Genomic DNA, 21329 nt, shown 5'->3' with positions numbered 1-21329 from the left:
GGTGTTCAGGGTCTCACTACTAGATCAGACTCAGTGATTCTCCTCTTTTCAGCCTCCCAAGTGCTGGGATTACAGGCGCATGCCACCAGGCCCAGTCTCAATCACTGTCTCAGAGCGCCCTTGGGGCAGAGCCAGCGTGGCAGGCCTGGGGATAGAACCCCAGCCCCTGCATCTGCTTGCAGGTGCTTTAATTCACTGAGTTATTTGGCCTGCCCTTTATGTCACTTTATTGTTATTGCTGTTATTTTATACTGCCCTTCAGGAAGGGCTTCTTAAGTAAAACTTGAGGCGAACACACTGCAAGCACACTCCGTGGGTGACTTTCAGTACCCAGTCCAGTCGCACCTAGCCATGTTGGCCACAGCAGGAATATGTGAAGACTTTTCCACCTTTCCTCCTCCAGCCTGCAGGAAGCCACTGGATGCTGCCTAGGTGCACAATTAGCGTGTGCAATGCAGAGTAGCTTTTTCCTCAGGTAGTTCTCTTTCTGTGTGTGGACTCATTCACCTCAGAAATAATTATGTCACATTCCCAGAGGGCTGAACGTGAGATGGGGTGAGCATCACCAAGAATACTACTGTCATTCGTTAAACACACTAAAATAAAAGAAAGTGTACAAGATACGATCAAGACATGCAGTAAAGATTTAAATTTTAAAATGTACTATAGTAAAAGACATGTTGCTATTGATCCCTCTCAAAATGTCCCCCCCTCTGGAACACAGTTACCCCATCGTTCTTGCCATTTCCCAGAGCGACTCCAGAAGTCCTCTTTGGTGAGGGTCTTGAGTTGCACTATTGTCCTGAATTAATCCAAAATGCTCATGGCAGTTTCTGTCCAGTATCCCCATTACACTGTGTCCTCATCCATCTTACTCACTGAATCTGGTACTATGTGATTTCTGGCTTTTCTCCAAAGTCAAAATGACCATGACAGGTAAATGTTGCAAATAAGACAATTTGCCAACCCATAAAATGTGTGACCCTTGGCTAGATGAGGGGTTGAAAAAAACTAAGCACTATAAAATGATCCCAATTTGGGGATCGATGTGAATTAGAAGTCAGATGATATCATGGAATGATCAATAATTTGCTAGATGTGACACCAGGTTAATGTTATGTGAAAAACTCTCCTTGGGCTAGTGAGATAGCTCAGCAGACTAAGTAAGCACCTGCTTAGGCAAGCACAGGGACCAGGGTTTGATTCCTGGCACCACATGCCACACCGGCCCCAGCCCCAGGCATGCTGAGCTGGCCAGTGAGACTCAGTGTCGTGGCGCATACCTGTAACCCCTGTGCTGGGGAGGCTGAAAACAGGAGGACTGAGATCAGTCTGCATAACGAGACCCTGTACCAAATACATAAAAAAACTTCTCCCTATTCTAGGAAATGTGTGTAAAGGCACTTTGTAAAATGCTACAATTTTTAATTAGTATGTTTTTATTAGTACATAAAGAATACATTTATTGTGAGTAGCTGGTACACATATAAGGCACATTTTAGTTCTTTTTACATTCCCTCCCCCTTCCCTTCCAGGAGGGAGGGAGGGAGGGAGGGAGAGAGAGAGAGAGAGAGAGAGAGAGAGAGAGAGAGAGAGAGCGCAAGCAAATGGTTCATGCCTGAAGTCATTCAGAATAGGTTGCAAATATATGGTGACCATTATGCCACTCCAAGTTTTGTGTACATTAGAAAAGTTCCTAATACAAACTTGGGGGAATTAGGTTAGCTCACATTTTGTATTTGGTGTTCCTCAGAATTCCAAATTCCCACTTCTGAAAAGCCTTTTATTTGTGTCCCGCAGTCCGAGACCGAGTCAGATCAAAGATGGAGAGAGACATCTTGGCCGAAGTAAATCACCCTTTCATTGTCAAGCTGCATTATGGTGAGTACAGTGACACAGCGAAACGGGACCTGCCAGAGAGGCCCAGGGCAGCTTCCTCCAGATCAGAGGAAACCGGACAAAAGAACAGATAAGGAAGAAGAGAGTCCTCCCTGTGTCACAGAATCCTGTCCTGGCTGGTCCCCAATCCCGATTCTCCTTTGTATTTATTTTCTCTCAAAGACTAAGAGGCCTTGTTTTTATCCCCACGACCTAATCAGAGATGGGGCTGTTCATTATTGTAAATTGTCACCACTGCTGATCAACATAAAGGTCTTCTGACCTAGATTGGATGAACCATGATACATTTTGTGTTGTTTCAAAATAAAATGTTTTGTGATCCAAAAATTTCTTTATGCCCCAGTGCTAACAGTCTTTTAAGTGATTGCTATAGGACAGGCATTGTAAAAACTAGGTTCAGCACAACTTCTAACTGCTCCTCCAGGTGGGCAATTACTTCCATCTTTTGAGGGCCAGAGCAAATAATTTAGTGAAGGTCATGCATTTACAATGTCATATGAAAAGCAAAAATCCAATTTAAAAAATGGGATGAGAGGATAGCTAGGAGTCACCACGCCATGCTAAAGCTTACTCCCCAAGAGACTCCAGTACAGGAAAGAACAAGGAAGCTGCTGCGCTCATGCTTGCCGGAACCAAGGGGCCCATGTCCCTTCCAGCCTGAGGCAACCATGCCCACAGCCTCCTCCAGAGGCCTGCTCTGTCCTCCCATACCACTCCAGCTGCTGCTGGTCTAACAGGGTCAGCCCAGGCCTATTTGTTATTTAAAGTGGTTCCCAGAGCATTTTTTCTGAAGAATTTAAGAATTAGGTGTCTTAGATGTGTGTGTGTGTGTGTGTGTGTGTGTGTGTGTGTGTGTGTGGTACTGGAGATCAGACCCCTGAGTATGCTACCACTGAGCTACATACCCTGTGCTTTTTATTTTTTATTTTGAGACAGGATCTTGCTAAGTTGTCCAGTCTAGGCTCAAACTTGCAATCTTCCTGTCTTAGCCTCCTGAGTAGCTGCGATTGCAAGCATGAGCCACCACACCTGGCACAAACTTTTAAACAGATTCTTTGCATTACCTCTGTAAGTGGCCTCAGGATGCACCATACTCCACACTGTAATACATATATTATCTAATATATGTATATATTATCTAACATTATATATATATATATATATATATATATATATATATATATATATATATATATGTATATTGGCAGAACTGGGGATTGAACTCAGACCCTTGTGCTTGCCAGGCAAGCACTTATTCTACTGAGCCATCTCCCTGGGCCCCTCTAGTGTATACTTGAAGGGTTTTCTAGCTAGAGGCCCTGGTTGTAAACACCACATTTATGATTTCAGCATTTACTCTTAGAAGGTTAGATGTTTTTTAGTACACAAATATCAGGACCCTGTTCAGCCCTGTGTTTTGTGTCTACAAACAGATGCCAGATAGAAAGCCTTCCCACCGGCCTAACAGACCTGGCAGATTTCCCCAGGTTACCTGGCTGTCACAGCATTGGTAACAACCCCTGATTTCTCCTGGTCCTCATGCGCGGGAGCCTAATCTGTGGGGCAGGGCCCATCCTCACTACACCTTGCAGAAGAGTCACATGGGCAGCCTGTGACCTGAGGCACACTGTCACACAAGGCGACTGGACCAGGGAGCATGACCTCATCATAGTGACACAGACAGTTCCACTGACCAGTCACCAAGGCTGCCCGAGCAGAAGGCCAGTGGTAGGCTGTCTTGCCCTCTGAGTTGTTGGCATGCGGATAAATGAGACATCCCTTCAGCATTAGCAGGACATTCACATAGTGCTCACAAACTATTCTCTGCAAAAGTCAGTTTCCTAGAGAAACCCGGCTGTCCCAACTGAGTAACCATGGGGACTCTGGGAACAGTTCGCATAAGGAAATGCATTTCTTTCTGTGCATCCCTTTGTGATTAAAAGGGAGGAGGAAAAAACAAAGAAAGCAAACACTTCATGGCTCCAAGGAAAGTGAGACACAGAGCTCATTGTCCCTGGCCTGCCCTGGCCTCCCCTGCACTTCTGAAGTTGACAGCTTGCAAGTCACCGAGTCCTGTATAAGTCAAAGAGAAACTGAAGTGAAAACGACAAAGAAGACTGTTACGGGGACCCCATGCACGGTCCAGGGCTCACCTGTGTTTCCTTCCGCAGCCTTTCAGACGGAAGGAAAACTCTACCTGATCCTGGACTTCCTGCGTGGTGGAGACCTCTTCACCAGGTTGTCCAAGGAGGTGAGCCACCTGCTGCCATGGGCAACTCTGCCTGTAGTTCTAAAGTTGGGGGATCTGAGGGGAGGTGGCCTGGAGGGTGAGGGTGTGGTGTACATAGCTGTATGGTGTGGGGGGTGCTATGTGTATGGTGTATGTGTGTTACATGGTATGTACATGTGGTGTCTATGTGTGATATGGTATGTGAGATGTGTGGTCTGGTGTGTGTAATATGTGTTGTGTGGGCTGTGTGGTTGGTATGTGATGGGTAGTGCATGTTACATGTGGGATGTGTGTGGTGTGTGCGTGGTGTAGGATGTGTGTGTGTGCATACGTGTGTGCACACATGTATACATGAGTACTGATATTCAGCCACACACACAGCCTCAGAAGCTGGCAGCCTATTATCACAGCCTGAGCTCTGTCAGTTCTGTTAAAGCCTGGGTTAACCCTGACCTCTCCAGCCACTCCTCTGGGGACTTCCCAGGGAGCCGCTGAGTAGGCCAGGGAGGCTCTGGGACCCCCATAGCTTGAGGGGTCCTCAGGTCCAAGGGCTGCTCTCACCACTTTAAGGTGTCCCTAGAGCCATAGCACACGGTACATATGGGGCTGCTTATTTAGGGGATGATACCGGGTGAGGAGAGTCCATTCTGTGTTCTGGACAAAGCTTTTGGGTCAGGGCCTACCCAGTGACAAGCATCTGCCACTTTCTGGTGCAGCACCCATCCATTTGCTCTCTGCCCATCTTGTTTGTAGGAAACCAGCCCCTGGGCTCTGCTGTCAGTCAGCATCTAGTGTAGTGCCCGCTGGGCAAGCTTTCTAGTCGGAGGCAGCAGTAATTCACAAAAGGCCCTGTAAGTCCTCACAGGGGAGTCATGTGAGACCCTTTTCTACACGGCAGGGATTGTCTCCTGTGGGTGCACAGGTTCTTGCGCTGTGAAATGTGAAAAGCACTTCCCCTGTGCTCTCTTGGTCAGAGCGCCGCAGACATATCCTGTCACATGCAGGACACTGTGGTTGCCTTCAGGGGCCCATAGTGGAGGTAAATTGCTTGTCTTTATTTGGGGACCACACTAAGACTTGGATGAGTGGAAAACTACGGTGGCACCTTGAGTGTGAGCACAGAATCCACAGCACCAGCAAAAGGACGTAGAGTCCGTCAAGAGGGAATTTGACCAGGGGCAGTTTAGACTGTCGGCAAGCCCACTGGGTAAATTGGTCAGTTTAGAAAAGAAATGTCCAGGCAGGAACGGTGCCCATAACCCATAGGAAATGGAGCAAGGATTCCAGAGTCCAACGATGGGAAATGTTGGAGTCACTGTCCAGGAAGCTGCAGCCCCAACTGGAAGTGGCCCTTCAGTGACAACCTGGTCTCCACTACGCACATAGCTGTCCCAGCCATCTGAGAGCCTCTGCCCTTGAAACCTATGAGTCCCGCTCCAAGGAGCCTCTCCAGCTTAGAGTACCACGTATGTGCTGCTGTTGGTAGAAATAATCTCTTTGGGCAGCCAGCCATGTGCTAGGGCTACTTTGTGTGAACCCAAGTTGAAGGTGAGCCTAAGGACAAAGGGACAAAAGCGAGATCTGCGCTCTGCATTCTGTACTGCTCTTCCATCCTTCAGTGTGGCTTGGTTATTCACACTGAGCTGTGAGAAATTTGCATCAGAAGCACTCAGATCAGGAACCCCAAAACACACTCTAGAGCCGAGCAATTCTGGGGGACAAGTGGCACAAGTTGGCAAAGACGAAACCTTGTCTGAGGACTCCAAGTCTGTTTCTCACTGCCCCTGAAGCTCTGGAAACTCACCTCTCCATTAGAGAAGCCAGGGCAGCCTTGGTGAAGGCCTGGGGCCTGTGCTGCATGTGCCTTCCTGGGCTGATTCCTGGGTTCCTTAGAACTGCCATCTGGGGAAGGAGCTGACTAGCAGGGCCCTCTCTCCCCTGTAGGTTATGTTCACTGAGGAGGATGTCAAGTTCTACCTGGCAGAACTGGCCCTGGCTCTGGACCACCTGCATGGCCTGGGGATCATCTACAGGGATCTGAAGCCTGAGAAGTAAGTGAGGGAAAGTGGAAGCACACTTACTTATTTCCTAAGTAAATGCATTCCAGATGGGGGCTGGGATGGACCCATGTTGTAATCCAGTGGGGTGAAATGCCACCTTCCCACCCTGGAAATGTTCCCAGCTGTATTGTGGCTCCTGCCCAAGGCTGTTCCCACCTGATCCTCATTAAGGCCAGAGAGCAACAAGGCCCAGGTTCTTGAGACAGGCCCGTGGGTGCCCCAGCAAGTTGGAGGGGGGCCCATGGCTCTGGTTCCATGTTTTCCCCCCAGTCTGAAACAGGTTACCTCTGCCATTAAGGAGCACTTCAAGAAAGACATGTGTCTGTGCCTCTCTCCCTCTTGTCTCCTGGCTCCAGATTTAGGGAGCTTGTCAGCTATTTCAACAAACCAAGGAAAAGGGCCAAGTTGCCTCCTCTTGGTTGACTTTTTGATCCATTTATAAGTGACAGGTCCCCCAAGAGACAGTGGCCTCGGGATCCCCAGGCCGAGATCCCACCACAGCCAGAATCTCCCATATGGTATTTCTAGGGGAGTCTGCTAATCTCGTCTAAATTGAAATATTAGCACCCTTCCGAAGTGCTCCCACTGTGAGTGCTTTTCTGTGTGCTGAGGAAAACTCATCACACAGGGGCCACTTAGGAGACCCGGTGGGTGTTGCTTTAGGTTCCACTGGCCAGGCTGCAGTATGTCCTGAGGCAAAGCCACTGACTTCACACAGGCTACTCGCTACCTATGAGGCGGAGCTGTGTCACCTGGAGACCACAGCTCACACCTGCCCAGAGGAGGACCCACCTGGTGTAGCCAGCTGGCGTGGACACATCGGTACAGCCCAGTCTGTGCCGCAATACCAAGGGATCATAAGATCGGGGCAGATGCCAGCCCCTGCTGCTTGTCCCTCCTTTCACCTGCACTGTTTGAGATAAAGATAATGACAAATATCTCTGAGCCTAGCTCGTTAGATGTGGCTGTCTGTCGTTCATAGGAAGTACCTGGATGATAGGTGACATAGGTGAGGCATATCTGCCCACACGCATGACACATGACACTGCTCAGCAGAACATCTCTGATGGCCCCAGAGAGCCATAGCTTGCAAGCTGCTGCTGTCTCCCTCCAGAAGCAGGCCCAGGCCAAGATGCTTTCCAAAGCAGACTTCACTATCTGCAAAGGTCATCTCAGAGGTCAGACCCGTGTGAATTGCCCTCCAGCTGACCAGTCCGAGGGCCAAGTCCTGTGCAGGCAGTGCCCATCCTCCTGCCCACAGGCATAGTGGTCACCCAGTAGTTACCCTGCAGCCTCCAGTGAGCAAGGGGCTCTCTCTCAACCTGCACGCAATAAGCAAGGAGCCCTAGTCCTGGTTTTTTTCTTAAAGGTCAAAGTGATCCTTGCAGCTAGAATAGTACTATTTAATTTCAGGATGAAGAGAAAGGCTTTGTTGTTCAATTAGAGTCATTAGGGAGCGAGTCTTGAAAGTTGCTTGATTTGGGGGCAAAGACAGTATAATCATAATGTAAGGATACAACACTTTCCTCTTTAATTATAACGTATCATCTTACTGTTCTGGGACCCTTCCCTTCTTCACATTTCCACAGAATAGTATTATGCTTTAATCCCATGGCAAGATTTTTAAATTATGTTACTACTATAAGATAACATTTACCACTGTAGCCACCATGAAGCACCCAGAGCAGCGGCCTTAGGCACACTTGCAGAGCCCGTAGACCGTAGACCGAAACTTGTCCTGTTACACTCCAGCCCCGCATCCCCTTCCCAGCCCCCAACGACCCCACTCAACTCATGAACTGGATGACCAGGGAAGGGGGCCAGGTGACTGGAAACCTGCAGACGGGAGGTCCTTTCTGTGGCTGGACAGCTTCCCTCAGCGCAACAGCTTCGTGGGCTCCCAGGCTGCAGTCTGTGGTGCTTTCCTTACTCCTCAGACTTTTTTGAATAAAAACAATCACCATATATTATCCCTCACAGTTTTGCTTTTATTTCTCTCCAGCCCACACTTTTGTCTCCCTAGTGTTGGGCTGTTATCTCTGAGGATCTCACAGGTTTAATGACAGCCCAGAAAATAGATAGGGTAGATGGAAACCTGGGGTCTGGAGGTGTCATAATCCCAGCTCCAGCCTGCAGCCCAAAGGAGATGGCCTGATGGGGTATCCTCACACCCCAACCTTACCGAGCCCCCTCCATTCTCTCACAAGGAGTCCACCTACCAGGACTCTACCACCAGGGATAGCAAGGCTAGCTGTCACTTGTGGTGTGACAAAGCTGAACAGCAACCAGACCAGCACCTGAGGGAGTTGTCTTACTGAGACTGGGACTCATCATAAGATGACACCTGAGGAACCCCACAAGACTCCTTTCTGAAGCCCAAGTTTGTGCACCCACCCATCCAAGGGCCAAGATTGGTTCTAAAATCTGAGACTGGGGGACTCCAGGCATGGAGGACCTCCCAGGTACTGCCTGATCCCAGCCCTTTGCGGGGGACTCAGAAAGTCTCAAGCCTGCAGCACCCAAGCTCAAGAACAAGAAGCTTTGATTACTCTCCTGGACTGGCAGAGGCTGTGGGACAGAGAGGTGGCTATCTGGGAACCCCCCTCCACACCCAATAGGTGGTACAGTGCAGTAAGCTCAAGCTGCAGGGGACCCAACTCTACGTGCCATGCATGGGGCAGGCAGGGCTAGTCTCTCTTAAGCCTGTGTTTTCTGTCCCTTTCTTTCAGCATCCTGCTGGACGAAGAGGGGCACATCAAGATCACAGGTTTGTAAGAGATAATAGTCTTCCTCGGTGACTTCATCTCAGTTCTCACAAAGTTGAAGACTATGTCAAAGCCACTGCCTTTGTCCCACAGGCATTTGCCAGCCATTTGTCCATCTCTGATGTGGCTGGATTTTCAAGGACACGGGCTGCTGTGCTGTGCGCTCACAGAGCAGGCAGCCTGCAGGCTCTTCCCACCCCTGTCTGAGCCTCTCTCGGGATCTGTGCTGGGCATCAATCAGGGTGACCCCGAGCCAGTGCTGCCCCCAGGCAGACTCAGGGTCACTCAGTAGTGTACCCCACCCTACAGCACTGCCACAGTCCTGTGGCTTTTACCACATCCCCAGCCATGGCCCCGGCCTGAGTGGAAGCTCCCTACCTGTCTCCCTTTTGCATCTACACCACGTGGCTGCCAGCAAATTCAGCCAAACAGAAAACACCATCTTAGGCTACAACTCCCCACTGTATTAGATTCCTTTGGCTGCTGTAGTAAATCACTAGAAACTCAGCACCCTAACACAACACAAATAATTGATCATCTTATAGTTTCAGAGGCCACAAGTCCTACAGGAGTCAGTGCAAGATATCCACTGGCTATATGCCCGCCAAAGCTTTGGGAAACCCCTTCCTTATATTCCCAGCCTTTTGAGGCTGCCCCTTCACTTGGCACAGCCCTGTCCTCCACTCCGAATACCAGCAAAGCACAAGTTTCCCATTTCTGTCCTTGAATTCTGTCCTCTCCTTCACACAAAGGCTCTTGTGGTAATCTTGGGCCCACCAGATAATCCACCACCATCTCCTACTTCCAGATATTTAAGCACACCAGTGGGTCCCAGCTGTGAAATTGCCTGTCCTCAGGGTCTGGGCATCAGACGGGGCCATCTCTTGGCCCTGCATTCTGCCCCCCCACCCCCCAGCCCTGGCCTGGTCTCTTCCTCACAATCAACATAGGCTCTCTAGGCTCCCAACCTTGCCAGTCAGGAACCTCCCACCCGAGCCATGCATCCCTCCCCTTGCCTCCCTCCTATGTTACCAGAGCAACTCCATGCACCTCAGGCCTGCATCCCCAACCTTCAGTGGGGTCCTGAGGCCCCTTGGTACTTACGGGTGGACAGGGATCTCTAGGGACTTCATGTCAGCCACCAAGAAGCTGGTCTTAGTATTGTTGCAAGGCCCTGTCAACCTTACCAAGCCACAACCAGCCCACTTTGTGGATTTGAGCCTCAGGAAGCAGCCACACTGCATGTTTGCTTAGGCTTGGTGTGACCCTCAGCAGGGCTCTGCTGCCCCTGAGTGGGAGGGAGGGAAGGGGTGGGTCAGTCATTCCTTTGCCCATTCCTTGGCAACACTGACAAGTGACAGGGTCTGCCTAGGCATAGCCCTTTATCCGCTCAGAGTCTGAGGCCATGCCTTATGGTTTGATTACATTTAGATTTCGGCCTGAGCAAGGAGGCTATCGACCATGACAAGAGAGCCTACTCGTTCTGCGGGACCATAGAGTACATGGCGCCTGAGGTGGTGAATCGGCGTGGACACACACAGAGCGCTGACTGGTGGTCCTTTGGAGTGCTGATGGTAACGGCTTGTCCTCAGTAGCCTCCTGGGCAGAGAAGCAGGCATCCCCAGGTGGACTGTCCCACTCATGTTGGTCCAGAGAGCATGGAGCCAGGGGAGGGAAGCCTACCCCACTCTCTGGCATGAGGAAGAGACAGTGAGTTTCTGAGCATGTCCTGGAAGCGCCTTCCTCTGTCCGTCCCAGCCTCCCACTGTCACAAAATGGAAATGAGATTCAATGAAGAATGCAAATACAGGGCCCGTGAGATAGCTCAGCAGACTAAGCGCCTGCGCAGGCAAGCTCAGGGTCGAGGGTTCGAGCCCTGGCCCCACAGGCCATGTTGGCCCTGGCCCCTGGCGTGCGAGACCTGGCATGGTGGGGCACACCTATAATCCCAGCCCTGGTGAGCCTGAAAACAGGAGGGTCCTTACAAATCTGAGCTGTGTAGTGAGACCCTGTACCAAATACACTTTAGGAAAAACAACGTAAATGCACTAAAGGTCCAAACTTAACACTGATTTCGCAAGGATTTCTAAGGGGTGTGATGATTTCCACATGAAAGATACTTTTATTTCAAACTTTAACTATAATATTTAGCATGAGCCAAAGTATACGTAGAATTAAACATTTTTGCATCTACTTTTAGAAAAGAACATTCTTCCCAGAACAAGCTTATAATCAAATGGTACTGAGACCAGGAACTCCATTGCCACAGTCCCCCACCCCCATACCCACGTGCTCATCATAATGGCCCTTCCTCTCTCCTCCTCCACCCAAGTGGGACAGTGTCTCATGATCCAGTGTGGCCTCTGTGTAGGCCAGACTCTCTGCCAGCCTGGAACTGGACGTGGATGGTAGGCAATCATGGCCCATTCAGCAGACACAACTCGGCCACCGACTCCAGCCACCCATGGCACAGCTGGCTTCCTTCTTAGAAATTTTAGATTAAATTACTAGCTTATTGCTTTCTTCTTAAGAATACTGACCCATAAATGAATTTGAATCTGGGGCTCTTAGGGACTTCATGTCTTTCTGCTTAAGAGTCTCCTCATTCACTGTCCCCAGCCTTCTCCGGGCAACTTGGGTGGGTCCTGCCTGAGCCCCACACTGGCCATTGTCTAGGGTTCATCCAGCATCTTTTGAAGCTAGACTTCACCCTAGCCCTATGGAGGTTTGGGGCTGAAAAGGTCTTTGGTGTAGGGCATCCTGTACATTTTAGTGTGCTTGCCAGCCTCCCTGTCCTTCCCTTCTCAGAGAGGGTGCATGCATCACCCACACCTCCAGTCACGCCTCCCGACCTGGAAAATGTCCCTTGGAGTCTGAGAACCACTGCTTAAGGTAGTCACTTATTCCTTTTCCTGGCAGCATCGTGGCTACCCCAGTGAAGCCAGGTGTGGGTCTAGTCAAAGTCCCTCTGTAGGCTTCCTCAGCCTGACTTGATATTGATTTGTGCATGAATCACTTGGGGTGTGCCCCCAACACATGTGTGCTTCAGGGTGGGGCCCCAGGGTAAGCTGGGGCTTGACCAGTCTGCTCTGGAAGCCTTTGTTATCTGGCACAGGGCAAAAGTCTTACCACACGTGGGTCCCAGGATGCTCATCATACATACCAAGGTAATAAGATGCTTCCAGACTGAAAAGTTCCCAGAAGCTCCCTCCAGAGCAGTAGTACAGAAGTCATCCCCTCCTCATGGGGGCCCTGAAGGGGGCTGGAAATGAAGCCAAAGTGCCAGAACATGTGTAGGCCACTCAAATAATGTGTCATTGTCACAAACTTACTAAGTACCTACTTGTACTGTATCCTGGGGCTTCATAGACGGTAGGGTCTTCCTATGTGGCCTAGTCGCAGAAAAAAGAAACACATGGGCAGGGGAAGGGAGTATTCTAAATTTTGTTTTCAGAAATCTGATGAGTAATATTAATAAAGTTTTAACTGCATTGTCTCTTTAAGCTTCCAATGTCATTCCTGGTATCCTATCATATGGATGCCTCCAAATCTTAAGAAAACTTTTATTTTTTTATGTATTTAGTACAGGGTCTACAGGGCCTCACTACACAGATCTGACTCATAGTGATCCTTCCTGTTTTTCAGCCTCTGAAACGCTGGGATTACAGGTGGGCGCCACCACACCCAGTCATAATCTCTGTCTCAGGGTGCCCCCAGGGATGGGGGCTGTTGCTGCAGGCCAGGGATCTACCCCTGGTCCCTGTGCCTGCCTAAGCAGGTGCTTTAATCTGCTGAGCTATCTGGCCAGTCCAGGAAAACTTTCAGATGTTCTTCTTACACTAACAGCAAATTGAAAGCATCCCTAGTAGATGTCCCAGCAGTAGGTGCACTGTTTAGTGTTGGTGTGTTCCTATGTAAAATGACATTGCACAGGTTTTCTACTAAGTGCAGAAAGTTTTATATTTATATTATTTTATCAATAATTAGTGTGGAAAACCTTATTTATGGTTTTCAAAAATAAAAATAAAATGAAACAAGACAAAACATCTTCAATAAAGTACTAGAAGGAGATAACAAATGGTCATGCATATCTTTTGTGGGAGCAGGGTGATGATTTTAGTCTTTCTACTTTTATCCATTTCCAAGTATATCTATAATGCAAAGGAAAAATGCTAGTGGATAAATTGCAAAGAGAATGAGACATATGCAATAAATAACAATGTCAAGACTAGAGCAGATCTAATGGGACGGTGTACACACCTGCACCAGGCTTCCTTCTCATGAGGACAGAGCAGGGTAGATGCCTTGCACATTTCTGCTAGACTCAGGGTTCTAGGTATGTGAAAGGGACGTCTTGTTGTGACTTCCCTGCATCCCGCACCAGGAGTCAAAGTCTGCATGTTCTCAGACAGCAGGATTCCAGGCCGCCGCTGCCTCCGTGGAATCGACCCTGGTTTTGCCAAGGGTGGCTGATGAGAGCAGGAAACTCTGCTCAGCAGAGGCTGCCCCCCAGTCCTCCCTTGCCTCCAGCTTCCCCAGCCAGTGTGCGCTGACTGCATCTGGGAGATGCCAGTGGTCTACTGTCTACCGGGTGGCATGAAAGGGCAACACTGCCCCCAACTTCTCCCTTCCTCATCGCTACTGCTGGAGCCTCTCCCTGGCCCTCAGCAGAGAAGGTGGGGCCCTAAGCCTCATATGGTTTGCCAGTTCCCTGTGTGAATGCCGGAGACCATGCTCCCCTGGTGACCCACCCCACAGGGGCCAGGCTGAGCTTTGGGGGAAAGGAACCAACTCATCCTGTTCTGTGTTACTCTGCAGTTCGAGATGCTCACTGGCTCCCTGCCGTTCCAGGGGAAGGACCGGAAGGAGACCATGGCCCTCATCCTGAAGTGAGTAGGGCAGCCACCCCAGAGTGCAAGTTGTCATCACTGGTCGTGGGCCTGAAGGGAGTGGCTTCTCATCCAAGTGCACTGATAGTGTCCTCAGAGCCTCCCAGGCACAACAGCCAGATGGGAGCTGGGCGTGAGGGCCACAGAAGGGCAAGAAGCCAGGTGGCTGGGACTCCAAGTCAGTATGTCTCCGCAGAGCAGGGCAGCAGAAATAGTACTACTAGGTGGAGAAGTTCGTAGATCTGTCCGTGTGACTGCAGCGAGCACTCTGCTGCAGTTGCTCTGGGGCTTTTGTAAACTCGGAGGCACCTAAGAAGCTGCCAGTTAAGTTTTTGTAAATTCTGTTCTTCTTTACAGGGAATGAGTGATGGATGGAGGAAACCTGAGAGCGGGGGCCTGTATGCCAAGCTAGGATGCTGTCCTTTTATTTAATTAGTTTTCTAGCAAGTGGCTTACTGTGGGATGCCTATGACTATGGCCGTGCTGCTTGAGATGCTCACTGGGACTTGAAAGGGGAGGACAGTCTTTAGTCTTTTTACAGCTGGAATAATTCCCCTGGAAAGTTCAGGGCTAGACTCCTGCCATCATCAGGGGGCAGTGGGATTTCTGAGGGGGACACCAAAGCTGGGTCCTCGGGGTCGGCCAGGGAGCCCCGCCACGGAGAGCCTCCTTGGGTGTGCAGTCCTCCTGCCCCAGGTGCCTTCACACTGTTGCAGCAGTCTGCTGTCGGGGCAGGTGAGAGCGCAGCTGTGCTCAGCCAGGAAGAGACCCACCTGAGCGCGGATGGCACCACTAGCTGCTAGAGGCCTTCTGTCTTGGTTTGGGAAACTGTAGCTGATTGCCACTGAAAGTGTTGTTGGCGCTAATGGAATCATTATTGCTATTTTAATCTTTTTATTATACTTTAAATGAATTATTAAATTATAATTGTAAGAATTTTGGACTCACAATTTCTAACATAATGAATATCATAGATACAAGCCACATAAGCCAAAGCTGTTTGGTGTCTTCAAGAATTTTTAAAGGGCAGAAGAGCGCTAAGGTCAAAGCTGGGGCTCTGCAGCCCTGCTGATTCTGAGGTTTGCCAGTGCAGAATGAACAGGTCCTCAGAGGAGTGAAGAAACCCCTGCGCTCAGTGACCCCCCTCTCGCCCTGTGTGCTTGTATTTCAGAGCCAAGCTGGGGATGCCGCAGTTCCTCAGCATGGAGGCCCAGAGCTTGCTGAGAGCCCTCTTCAAGAGGAACCCCTGCAACCGACTGGGTAAGAGCTGGTGACACCCCTCCCAGGGGGACATGGACCCCCCACCCATCCCCTGGGAACATGAAGGCACTGCCTCAGCTCCACTTGGACTTTAGCATCTTGACTGGCTGGGGTCATTACACACAGAAGGGACCTGGGCAGGGGGGAAATGCTTTCCTTCACTGCCTGAGCTCCCAGTCAGGATTTCTTAAACATGTAGTCCCACCAAAGCATTGTAAACTGTTTTCCAGAAGTCACTGGGATTAACACAAACTGGTGGCACTTTCTCCTCCTGATTTCACTCTCTTTACTTTTGCAACTCCATGAACTGAGGACAAAATCATTGAAAAGCCACTTTTGTTTTCCTGCCTCTTCAGAAGCTCAACAGCTATTGGAATCCAGGCTTGCCTCAGCATTAACTACGCTGATTCTCTTTCTCTTCTTTCGACCATTTAGGAGGGGCTTCCCAGTGCTGGGGAGACCTTGGGTGGCCTGTAGGGGGTCCCAGGTCAGGCCCACTGTGATTCCGTCCTAGGCTGCGGGAGCACAGGGTGCCACCCAGGTTGCATCATTGCACAATAAATGCAAGGAACAAAGTAACTGCTGTCGGTTAACCAACCTCATAGATGCGAGACAATTGAGAAAGAAAGGCAAAAGTTAAATCAGGAAATACTCTATTTTTATAAAAATAATTAGGTTTTCTTCTCCCATGGCCCAACCCCACAGGAAGCTCAGACCCCATTAAATTTCTTTCACATATTAGCTTTAATTTCAGAGAACTTTTGCATTAATTTATTATTCCTCTGTTATTAAAAGTAAGACTAATATCAAAAGTACCATTCTGCTCCCTCTGAACATTTCACAATATGAAGGATCCTTTATGAGCAAAAACTTTGTGACCTCAGGAAGAGGGCAGTTAAACAACTTCGGCAATGTTTATGCATTTAAGATATTGAATAGTTCACCTAAATTTATATTGTTATGGGTTACTGGTATTATCCTCTGATTATTAAATATATGAACATTCCAACTATAATCTAGGCTTTATCTTTCACACAGTTGTTCTTTCTTGCTGGCTTATTTTCAAAATAACCTTTATAAAGTTTCCACACTGTTACCTTTAATGACCGTTGCATATAACTGAGTATTTAAAACTTCTACTTCACAAGCTTCTCAGTGACATGCTTGTCAGTAAAAAAGGAGGAAAAACCCAGAGGAGCGAGCTCAGCAGGACATGTTGGTCTCAGAACAAACCTGAGAGGGACTGCGCTGGTCCTGGAGACCAGGCCAGTAGCTCTCGCATAGGCCATGGGGTGTTTCACAGGGTCATGAGGAAGGGCAGGGAGTTTAGCAAAGGGGTCTTGGCTGCCTGCCAAGCATATTTGCCCAAGGACGAAGCTTGGGACTGTGCAGACGAGGGTAGGTATTAGCCGCAGGAATGAATGATGACATGGGTTGGTATCAGTAGCAGGGTGGATAATGGTGTGAGTCACTGGGTGCAGCTGTTCCAGAGAAGGGTTTACAGGGCTCTCTGGCCAGCTTGGCAGCAGTCAGATTCCTTCAACATCTCCTGTAGTCATTCTGATTTCTAGCCACCAAGAGCCATGGCCACGCCTCCCTACCAACTTGTGACTCACTGGCAGGTCCCCTAGAGGGCCGGTCTCCTGGTAAGGAGGCTCTGCCAGGGAGGTGCTCTCCTGAGACCAACATGTCCTGCTGAGCTTGCACCTCTGGGTTTTTCCTCCTTTTTTCCCTAACGTGGGCTGAAGAGAGGGCAGCCTGTCATGGGGCTAGGCTGCCCCAGGCCTGAGCTTCTGAAAGCCCCAAATGTGGCATCGTGACTGTGACGAGGATGTTGGGCCAGTCCAGTACACATGATTAACACTGGCTAGTAGGACACTGTGAGCCCTTTACAAGGGGCCCTCGTGGATCACAAGGCTGGGCCCATGGACCCATGGTCATGACTGAAGCGCATACAGTGGCCTGAGGCTGTGTAGGCTGGATCCGCAGTGCAGGAGAACTGTGGGCTCCACATAAGCCCCCCGAGGTATTGTTCCTGGAACAAAACCCAGGCAGGACCCAAGGCCCCATCTGAGGACTCACCAACCCAAAGCCACGTCAGGGTTGTCCTGGTGGGACTAATGGTCTGTGACGCCACTGCAGGGCAGTGTCATCCTGCATCTGGGAGGCAAGCAGTACTGCCTGCTCTGCTGTCTGCACTATGAACTGTGTTTAGGAATTTCTTGTGTTGGCTCCCAGATTCCCAGCAGTGACAAATACAGTCACTGAGGGCTCACCTCTCAGAGTCCAGGCCAGCTCCGGGCCTGCTGCAGGTCAGCACCCAGGAAGAGGGAGGTGTACAGAACAGCAGTGGTGCCACACAGGCCCCAGATAAGTCTGACCCTGTGCCCAGGAGCTGCGATCTCACTGCAGATCTCAGTTCAGACTCAGCCTACCAGGCAGCTGGTAGCCTCACCACGCTGCCTGAGGAGATGGACACGGGAGATGCCATCTTTCCTGAGCATTTGCACTTTGAACCAGATACAAACTAGGATGATAACTGTAGCCCTCAACTAAGCCAGTCACTGCAGAACTCTGGACTTGTCCCTGTGTCCCCTCAGAAATCCTATTTGCTCACCTCTGACTTGACACCTGGGTCGGAGTGCCACCGGGTCTTACCATTAGGGTCCCAGCTCCCAGCCCAGCGGATCCCAGCCCAGCCAGAGTGCACTGATTTACAACACCATGGCCACCACAAAGTGCACATGAACATCTCTGCTGGGATTTGTGTTCATTTCTGCAGCCTCACAATTCTGCAGAGCCGAGAGGCCTGGTCTGCCTCTCCCTAATGATGGCCCCAACTGGTTGCACCTTGGCTATAATTCTATGCTGCCCCTTTGCGAGCAGTCTGTACTGCCCAGCAAGAGCGTGGCCACACCCAGTGTGACCCTGAGATACTGACAGGAGAGTGGGGAGGAGGGTGGGAGGCGGCCTCGGACGCCTCTGCCTGCATGGCTTCTACTGAGCCAGGTAAACAAGCCATTGCTCTTCTTGAGCTTTAGCTTCTCTCTGGGACAAGGATAATAATAATCATGAAGACTATGCTGGTGACATCATGATTTCAATCTTCATGGCAATATTGCAAAGGTGATAAAAGGAGAAACTCCCACATTCACTTAGAAAAGATATGTATCCATAAGAATTGCTACAAAGAACTTTTCAATAATTTTTAGTATCTTTTTAATAGCTTCAAATTTTTTAATAATTTCAATTTTTTAATAATTTCAAATTTTTAATTCAATTCAATTTTTCAAACTGCAGATTATTTTTCTCAGATTAAAAAAAATCATGTGGTGGTGGATGAGTTATAGACACTGGTTTGGCAGCTGAACAATTGTTATCAAAAGCTGTCTTTTGATTTTACATCCTTAGCCTCCTCATGATCCTTTCATCTTCATGCTTGCTGTCTTATGATCACAAAATAGCTTCCCCAGCTGCAAGCATCACATCTGTAGTGAAGGCAGGAAGAGGAGGAAATGGATGCGCGAGCTGCATTCTCATCAGGGACGTGAAGCCCTTCAGGAAGCCCCTGAGCCTTCCTACACTTCTTGCCAACTGAAATGGTCGCCTGGCACTTCTAGTTACAAGAAAGGCAGGAAAACAAGTGTCTGTGGTTGGAGTGACAGGCAAACAAGGCTGGATGTGAGTGCAGCCAGACGTGCTGGGAGTGAGCGCCAAGAGGGCAGAGGCAGTGCGGGGTCACCTTCCCACCTTGGCTCCTGGGTCACACCGAGCCCCTACTGGGCCCTGCAGGAGCTGGAGTGAAGGGAAGCATGTGAGTGTTCTCTAGGACACCCCCAAACCTCCTGATTCTGACATGCCAGGTGCCAGGTCAGAGTCCAGGTGTCAGTGCTCCTGTTCTCACTCTCCAATTTCCTTGTCCAGAGAGAAAGCAGAAAAGATAACAGCAAGGGTGTGTGGAGAGTGCCCGCCATGAGGCAGCACAGCGCGGGCCTTGCACGGTCCCCTGGTGTCCTCAGAGTGCTTCGGCCCCCGAGGGTCACACTCTCACCTGGTGGGCATTTCATGCCTTCCCAGCAGTCTCATCTGCCTTGACCTCTCGCCAGCCATCATGGTGAAACTGCTTCAGCAGACTCTGGTGTGAGCCCTCGGGCCCCCTGAGACCTCTGAGAGCAAAGGGAGAAGCTTGGCCGCGGTAGGGTCTCCACCTGCCCTTGCTTCCCTGTGCAGTCCTTTCTGGGGGCTTTGGGGCTGAGCAATCCAAATCCTTACTTAGCAAGGATGTGTTGCTCCTCGTGCTCATGCTACTGGAAAGGGATTTGGGCCCTGGGGTGAGGAATCAGTGTTCCCAACTCTTTGAGATTCCTGAGGGGAGGATAGGTGCACACTCAACTTCCTGGTGGTGTCGCAGGACCTTCTCTGCCTTGCTATAATAGCAGATGTGGGTAGCACAGTGGCCCCGGCAGCCATAGTGCCCATGATGTGGGCCTCTGTCCATGCTCACAATGGCCAGGCTGTCTGCGTGACCTGAGGCCAAGCTAGACCTGCTGGGGACTGTCACTTCAGTCAAGGGACAGCCCTGGAAGCCTGCCTAATTCTTCCCCCCCCCACCCCCCCTCGGCAGAACTGGGGATTGAACTCAGGCCCTTGCACTTGCCAGGCAAGCGCTTATTCTACTGAGCCATCTCCCTGGCCCCTAAGCCTGCCTAATTCTAACAGCCTAGGATTCTGTGCATCCCCTTCCCACCATGAGCATCCCAGACCTCATGCCTGCTGTGACACCCATGCATACCACAGCAGCCCTGGCCCCACCCAAGCCCCCACTGTAGTCACATGACTGGGAGCAGTGGGCAGCCCGTCACATCTGGCTTCTCCCCCCTCCTTGTCCTGTAGTCAGGCAAATATGGGGACTCCACACTGAAAGTTTCAAGGCTGACACAGCCACCTGTGCTAAGAATGCTTACCACCTCGGGGTGATAACTGATTTAAAATGTTACCCTAACTTGTCCCTGCAGTGGTAACAACCTGCAAATGATGGTAAGTCCCTGCCTTGCCCTTAAGGGACTGGGAGAAGCATGTGACCTGACCCCACCCCCTCTGCAGGACTTTGTGTTCCTCCCATAAAACAGTTTCACTATGGAAACTGGGATTCATGCAAACATTTCCAATTCTCCAGATTTACTTTTCTCCTCTAAAGCTAAACCATTCAGAGTCAGCATGTTGTCCCTGATTCCTGAAATTGGCCAAGATCACAGCCACAGCAAAGCCAAGGTGCCATCTAATTTACCTAGGGCTCCACCATTTCTCCCAGCTCTGGATTTCAAGGCAAAAGCAGAAGAAGAAAAAAAAAAAAAATTAACAAGTAGAAGCTGGTCTCCCGCCCCGGGTGCAGGGAGAGAAAGTGTGGCCCTGGCCCCCTCAGCCAGTCCTTTGCATGGTGCTCAGGGAAAATTTCCTCCCCACCCAACAGGGCAACAGTGGACAGAGAATATCCCAGAGAGCCATGCGAGGGGCACTCACAAGAGTCACCTTGGAGGGACAGGCTTGGCTCTAGGACTGCAGAATTGCCAGTGACCAGCCAAGTGAAAGGAGAAAGAACCTGGCTTGTCAGGACCCTGGTGCATGTGTGTCTCAAAGACTGTGGGTCAGAGGGAGTCAAGATTCATGCTCTCCTCTTCCTTGATGTTGCTTACGGAGGTGGCAGCCATCTCCAACTTGGCACCATGGTGGCCCTCAAACCCCTTGTGAAGTCCAAGATCATCAAAAAGAGGACCAAGAAGTTCATCTGGCACCAGTCAAACCCATATATCAAAATTAAGCACAACTGGCAAAAACCCAGAGGTATCAACAACAGGGTGCAGAGGAGGTTCAAGGGCCAGATCTTGATGCCCAACATAGGTTATGGAAGTAACAAAAAGACAAAGCTCATGCTGCCTAGTGACTTCCAGAAGTTCCTGGTGCACAATGCTAAGGAGCTGGAGGTGCTGCTGAGGTGCAACAAGTCTTACTGCGTAGAGCTTGCTCACAACGTCTCCTCTAAGAACTGCAAGGCTGTTGTGGAAAGAACAGCCCAGCCAGCCATTCAAGTCACCAACCCCAATGCCAGGCTGCACAGTGAAGAAAATGATTAGACATGTGCATGTTTATTTGTGCTTCAGTAAAACCACAAAAAACAAGGAGAAGGAGAAGGAGGAGGAGGAGGAGGAGGAGGAGGAGGAGAGAGGAG

At 50.0% G+C, this 21329-nt stretch overlaps 1 protein-coding gene across 2 annotated transcripts in view; it reads left to right on the top strand.

The window, feature by feature from the left end:
• The window catches only part of Rps6ka2 (ribosomal protein S6 kinase A2), a 225531-nt gene that overhangs the window by 158446 nt on the left and 45756 nt on the right, over positions 1–21329 (top strand). For both annotated transcript variants that reach the window (XM_023706495.1, XM_004646223.2), the window contains exons 4-10: positions 1801–1881; positions 4071–4150; positions 6074–6180; positions 8919–8956; positions 10386–10528; positions 13773–13843; positions 15015–15103. In XM_023706495.1, coding sequence (XP_023562263.1) covers positions 1801–1881; positions 4071–4150; positions 6074–6180; positions 8919–8956; positions 10386–10528; positions 13773–13843; positions 15015–15103 — 609 coding nt within the window. The remainder of the gene's footprint in view (positions 1–1800; positions 1882–4070; positions 4151–6073; positions 6181–8918; positions 8957–10385; positions 10529–13772; positions 13844–15014; positions 15104–21329) is intronic.

Source organism: Octodon degus, unplaced genomic scaffold, assembly GCF_000260255.1.
Source record: "Octodon degus isolate 3935 unplaced genomic scaffold, OctDeg1.0 scaffold00261, whole genome shotgun sequence".
Lineage (NCBI taxonomy): Eukaryota > Metazoa > Chordata > Mammalia > Rodentia > Octodontidae > Octodon > Octodon degus.
The sequence above is the reverse complement of the archived record's forward strand: the minus strand, read 5'-3'. Positions and strand labels throughout refer to the sequence as shown.